General features: G+C 44.7%; 1 protein-coding gene across 2 annotated transcripts in view; it reads left to right on the top strand.

Moving 5' to 3' along the window:
• Positions 1-6,967, top strand: part of Eip74EF (Ecdysone-induced protein E74) — a 307,900-nt gene that overhangs the window by 277,317 nt on the left and 23,616 nt on the right. For both annotated transcript variants that reach the window (XM_080283871.1, XM_080283862.1), the window contains one exon: positions 5,963-6,316. In XM_080283871.1, coding sequence (XP_080139997.1) covers positions 5,963-6,316 — 354 coding nt within the window. The remainder of the gene's footprint in view (positions 1-5,962; positions 6,317-6,967) is intronic.

Raw genomic sequence — 6,967 nt, 5'->3', positions numbered from 1 at the left:
TCTTCATTTTCTTCTTTGTCTTTTTTTTTTTTTTGTCTTCTTTCCCACGTTTCTCCTCCATTTTCTTCCCTTTCTCTCTCTCCCTCTTCCCCTTCCCCTCCTCTTTTGCCCTTCCTCATTACAATATTCTCCCCTCTCCCTTCTCCATTTCCCCTCTTTCCTCCCTCTCTCTTCATCCCCTCTCCCCCTTCCCTTCCCCTCCTTCGTTTCCCCCACCTCTTCTCTGTCTCCCCTTACATCTTCCCCTCCCCCCCTTCCTCCCCCTCGCACATATTTCAGCTTCATGCCTCCATTTCCCCTCTCTCTCCCCTCGCTTCCTCCCCTCTTGCACGCAGTTCCGTAGTTACGTGGGGTCGTGACGTAAGGGGGAGATGGGGGAGGGGAGGGGAGGGGGGAGGAGAGGGGGAATCAGCCACCGGAACATGTGCTTAGTGCTACTTCCGATGTGCCTCTCTCTCTCTCTCTCTCTCTCTCTCTCACTCGCAAAATAATACATGGAGGAAAGGGGAATAAAGGGGAAGGGAGGGGAGGAGACAAGGAAAAGAGGGGAAGGAGGGGAGGAGAAATAGCAAGAAGGAGGGAAGGGAGGGGAGGGGGTATGGTAGATTTGGGCAGGGAGGGGAGTAAGGAGTATGGTAGACTGGGGAAGGGAGGGAGGGAGGGAAGGGAGTGTGGTAGATGGGGTGAGGGGATTAGAGAGTCAGGGGGAGGGGGAGGGGGTGGTTGAAGGGGGAAGGGGAAAGGGGGGGGACGGCCTTGTGTCTCGGGTTGCGTACTAGAGGTGAAAGTAACCCAGGTAATAAGGTTACTTACACACACACACACACACACACACACACACACACACACACACACACACACACACACACACATTTTGCATATCTAGGTATTATATTTGAGAGGAAGAGAGAGAGAGAGAGAGAGAGAGAGAGAGAGAGAGAGAGAGACTGAGAAAGCAATTAACACTAGGAGGAAGGAAAAGAATATTAACAAAAGGAAAAGATGAGAAAGAGAGTGAGAGGAGGAGGAGGAGGAGGAGGGAGAGTGGGAGGAATTGGAGGAGAATGAGAGGAGGAGGAAGAGAGTGGGAGGTGAGAGGGAGAAAGGGTTATGTGAGAGGAGGGGGGCAGGGGGGAGGGGAGGGGAGATGTTACAAAAGAAATACTTCACCCTTTTCTCTGTGATGACTTACAGTGTGTGTGTGTGTGTGTGTGTGTGTGTGTGTGTGAGAGAGAGAGAGAGAGAGAGAGAGAGAGAGAGAGAGAGAGAGAGAGAGAGAGAGAAGCTGCGATGACAGTTACTCCTTCATGGCAACACAGAGGGTAGGTAGGTAGGTAGGTAGGGAAGGAGACAGATAATGAGGTGGGAAGGTAGGCAGGTAGGCAGATAGATAGATAGGAAGGGAGGGAGATAGGACGACTCTGTAGGTAAAGGGAGGAAGATATGAAGGTAGTTAGGTAAGTAATTAAATAGTTGGGTAGGAGGAGAGATAGACAGGTAAATAGGGAGGAAGGGAGACAGGTAGGTAGGTAGGTAGTAATGCAGGCTGGTAGGGGGGAAGTTAGGCAGATAGGTAGGGAGGGAGATAAAGTTGAAGGATAGGGAGGGTTGCAGGTAAGTAGGTAGGTGGAATTGTTTTAGGAGGGGTGAGGTAGGTAGGGTGAGAGGTAGGTTAAGCATGAGGAAGTATGAGGAAGTGGAGAGAAAGAAGAGGAAGAAGAAGAAGGAGTAGAAGAAGAAGGAGGAGGAGGAGGAGGAGGAACAACAACAGTAGCAACATACAGACAAACATACATAATGAGGCCTAGAATGTTCCTCCCCCTCCCTCCCCCTTCCCCTCCTTCTAACTTGGCCTCGAACCTTCCCTTCTTCATCTCCCCCCCCTCCCAATTCCCCTCCATCTCTTCCCCTCCCTCCCTCCCTCTTCCTCCCCTTACTTAACATCCTTCCTCCCTCCCTCCCTCTTCCTCCCCTTAACATCCTTCCTCCCTCTTCCCACTTCTTCCTTTCTCCCCCCTCTCCCGTTTCTTCCTCTCCTCTCTCTTGTTTCCTACTTTCTCTCTCTCTCTCTCTCTCTCTCTCTCTCTCTCTCTCTCTCTCAACAGCATTCATTTACTTTTCATTCTGTCTATCTTTTTCCTTCCCGTTTTTCTTTCTTCCTATTTCTCTTTTTCTCTCTTGCTTTTCACTTTCTTTCCCACTCCTTCCCTCCTCCTTTCCCCTCATCTTCTTTGCCGCTTCTCCCCTCCCCTCCCCTCCCTCCCGTAATCCCATTTGCCCCTCACTTCCTCCTCGCTCGAGTCCTTGAGGGGGCGGACACACACACACACACACACACACACACACACACACACACACACACACACACACACACACACACACACACACACACACACACAGATAAGACTGACGCCGTAGGATAAGATATCGTGGGAGAGTACCTGAAGTAGGGGACTGATAGGGCACGTTTTGTACATGTGTGTGTGTGTGTGTGTGTGTGTGTGTGTGTGTTGGAGTCTTTTATTCATAATTGTTTCTCTCTCTCTCTCTCTCTCTCTCTCTCATGCTATCAACACTGGCGCCTGACAGAACAACAAGGTCATTACCAAACAAACAAAAGACAAGGTTGAGAAAAGGTGTTATTTTTGTCATTATCATATCGTAACAACAGCAACATAATGATAATAATGATAATAATAATAATAATAATAATAATAATAGTAGGAGTAGTGGTGGTGGTGGTGGTGGTAATATAAATAATAATAATAATAATAATAATGAATGTGTACCTTGAAAAATGAATTGCTCGACAAGAAAATATTAAGGCATTATATAAAAAATAATTCGCTAACGAGAAGGTGCAAAGAAAGCGTCCTGAATCAACGAGAATTCTACCACATTACAAACATTACTACCACAGCTACCGCAATTTTCTGTCTCAGCTACTATTTTTACTACCACAGCCACCAGCATCACTACCACAGTTGCCGCAGTCTACCACAGTTGTCAAAGTTACATCCACTACTACTAGCTACCACAACTACTATAATTTTCTTTATCACAGCTACAGTTGTTATAACGTAACTCCGCAAGTACCATTATCACGACTACCACTCTACCCATTACCACAACTCTACCACTATCAGCACACACACACACACACACACACACACACACACACACACACACACACACACACACACACACACACACACACACACACACACACACACACACACACACACACACACACCAGTTATCTCTTACACACACACCCTCACGTAACCTCCGTCGATGTGAGTAGGTGCATGTGTTTATGTTTACATCGGCGGCCACGTGGTAATCAGCTGTTTGATATCAACATTGCCTCTAACCCCCTCCACCCTCCTTATCGTTCCTTATCTCACCCCCTCCTCCTCCTCCTCCTCCTTCTCCTCCATCTCTTCATCCTTTTCCCCTCCATCTTCTCCCTTTTCCCTCCCCCTCCCTCTTCCATTGGTCTTGCTTGCCTTTTCAGGCCTTCCACAATGTCTTTTATCTTTACATTGCTCTTTTGTTCATCAGAGAGAGAGAGAGAGAGAGAGAGAGAGAGAGATGCACTAAAAGATTACAGCAGCTTGGCGACCATACGCAACAATGATAAGGAGAGTCGACGTTTGAGATAAAATACAGGATGGAGAATGTGGAGAGAATGAAAGATAAGAGAGATAATGGGAGAGAGGAAGGGAGGGAGGGAGGATGTTGGGCTGGGAGACAGGGAGAGAGATAAAGGTAGAGAGGAAGGGAGGGAGGGAGGGAGGATGGTGGAGTGGGAGGCAGGGAGAAAGATAAATGGAGGGACTAAAGATAGTGTTTATCAGTATGTAGGTCAGACGTCTTATATAAGGTGTCTCAAGGTCTCTCTCTCTCTCTCTCTCTCTCTCTCTCTCTCTCTCTCTCTCCTTATCGTTATGTTTGTGTCATAGTTTGTTTGTCCATCTGTTTCCATGTTTGTTTGTCATGATGTATATTCGAATTTCCACTCAATTAACGCCGGCGTGCCACAGGGATCAGTTCTGGCGCCAACCCTATTTCTGGTTCATATTAATGATCTCTTATCTGTCACTCACAATCCCATTCACTCATATGCAGATGACTCAACACTACATAGTTCATTCACACTCAGACATCCATTTACAAAGTCTAATATCTCTACCTCTCAACTCAATACAGCCATCTCCATAAATCAAGATCTATCTACAATCAGTGAATGGGGACAAAACAACCTTGTCTCTTTTAATGCTAGTAAAACTAAATATATACAGTTTACTAATAGACAGATATTGCCAGATTCGTACATTACCTTCAGTGCTACTAATATTCCCATCTCCAAAAGTATTGAAATTCTTGGTGTCTCACTTAACAGTGCCCTCAGCTGGACCTCTCATGTCAGATCACTTGCTAAAACCGCCTCAAGGAAACTTGGATTATTGTACAGAGTCCGTAACTTCTTCGCCGATGAGCAGTTAGCTATAATTTATAAGAGTCATGTGCGCTCTCAGCTTGAATATTGCTCACCCTTGTGGAATGGTTGTGGAGAGGTTGCATTAAGACAACTAGACAAAATTCAGAATAAAGCTGTTAGAATCATTAACAACCCTGCCATTACATATAAACTACCTCCCCTGCAAGTAAGAAGGAATGTTGCCTCCCTTGCATTATTTTACAGATATTTTTTTGGCAAATGCTCAGACGAAGTTGCGTCCATGGTGCCACCTCTCCATGCCTTCCCTCGTGCTACACGGGCATCTGGTAACGCTCATGACTGGAATGTCACTCAACCACATTGCAGAACTTCTGCCTATCAGAATTCTTTCATTCCCCGAACTGCATCTCTCTGGAACTCGCTTCCCCAGAGTTGTTTTCCTCCAAATTTCAACCTACAACTGTTCAAGTCTAATTCTTACAGATATTTTATGAACAGAGGACACCAGTAATCTGGTGTATGGATTATTTTTTTTTCTCCATTTGTTTTTCCTTCCTCCGTTCTGTTATTTAAAAAAAAAAAAAAAAAAAAAAAAATGTGTGTTTCTCCATAAAAATTGTCTTCATTTCCATCTGGCTCGTGTGTAATTTTGTTTTCTTTTGTGTGTGTGTGTGTGTGTGTGTGTACGTGAGAGGAATTTCAAGGTTTTACACACAGCCCGTATATCATTTCAAATAGCTGCGATTAGATAAGGAATTAGTTGCGTTGTACATTGAAAGGAGGCAGTTTGGACTACTACTACTACTACTACTACCACCACCACCACCACCACTACTACTACTAATACTACTAAATAATAATAATAATAATAATAATAATGTCTTAATCTACTTCATTTTGGTCGACTACTATGAAGAAAATAAACAAGATTTTGACTTAATTTTCTACCTTCTTTCCTCGTACTGATAAAAAAGATAATGCCTATTTTACTGCTTTTATTTCATTGGCCTAAAATGAATAAAACAAAGAGTAGTAAAGAAATAAATTAGACATACTGATAACGTTGCTTTCTATTCTCCTTCATTGCATTTAATAATAATAATAATAATAATAATGATAATAAAGTTAGTTTTCTTTTCTCCCCTACAGTCACCCCTCCAAAATAAATAAGTAAATAAATAAATAATGGCAGTTTTCTTTCCTTTCATTGCAGTTGCTTAAGGAATAACGCTGCAACCTTTTTTCTTTCATTGCTAAGGGTAAGAAACAACATTAACTTTCTTCCATTGCAGAGGCTCCCGAGAATTTGAGTTTTTCTTCTTCATGGCAGTGGTTAAAAAAATCATAATGGAATTCTTTCTTTCGTTTTTCTACCTCCTCTTCTTCTTCTTCCTCTTCTTCTTCCTCTTCCTCCTCTTCTTCTTCCTCCTTCTCTTCTTCTTAATATCAGTAACCAAGATACTCATGTCATTTTTCCCTTTCTTTTTTTCATTGCAGTGGACAACGATGGAGGACGAGTCGTGCCCCCACACCACCACCACCACCACCATCACCACCACAGCCACCACCACCACCACGCCGACCCCCACCACCACAGCCACCACCACCAACAGCAGCACCAGCCACCGCCCCCACCACCACACCAGCAGCCCCCACCACCACACCTTAGCCACACCAGGCAAAGGGACCACATGTTACAGGACCTCCTCATGCCCACCTCCACTACCACACCTGCGGGGGCGACTACCACAACTACCAGCAACAACAGTCTGTACGGTAGCTACCAGACACATCCCGCCGCACACGCAGGGCACCGGACAGCCTACTCCGCCACGCAACCCAACACGTCAGGTGAGGCTACAGTGCGGCGAGGAGATGAGGACTATGGGAGTTTTGGGAGAAATAGATAGATAGATGGAGAGATGAATAGATTGGTAGATAGATAGGTGGATGGATAAATAGATTGATAGGTAGATAGAGGGATAAATAGATGGAGAGATGGATAGATTGGTAGATAGATAGATTGATAGGTAGATAGATGATGGATAAATAGATAGAGGTAGATAGATAGGAAGTTAAAGTGAGGGAATGAGAGCGTAAGTAAGTAGGGAAAAGTTTAGTAGTTTAGTATATAGTAGAGAGAGAGAGAGAGAGAATCAGTGAAAAAGGTAGGAGGAATGAGAGTGAAAAAAAAAAAAAACATGCGTGAACCCGGATGGGAAGAGGGATAATTTGAGAAAATGAGAGAGAGAATGAAAGAAAATGAGTGAGTGAGCGAGCGGGCGTGAGAGCCTTACTCGAAATGTAAGAAAAAGGAAAAAGGATGAAAAGAGAGAGAGAGTGTGTGTGTGGGTGTTGGAAAATGAGACAGAGAGAGAGAATGAGAGAGGCAATGAGAGTGGGGGAGCGAGGGAGGGAGAGTTAATGAGAGTGAAAGAGAGTCGCCGGAATGGAAGGAGAGAAGGAGAGAAAACAAGAGAGAGAGAGAGGGGAATGGATGGA

The sequence above is a fragment of the Coenobita brevimanus genome, chromosome 13 (assembly GCF_032717465.1).
Source record: "Coenobita brevimanus isolate Jiangsu-jjx chromosome 13, ASM3271746v2, whole genome shotgun sequence".
Taxonomy (NCBI): Eukaryota; Metazoa; Arthropoda; class Malacostraca; order Decapoda; family Coenobitidae; genus Coenobita; species Coenobita brevimanus.
This window is presented reverse-complemented; position numbering and strand designations above follow the sequence as displayed.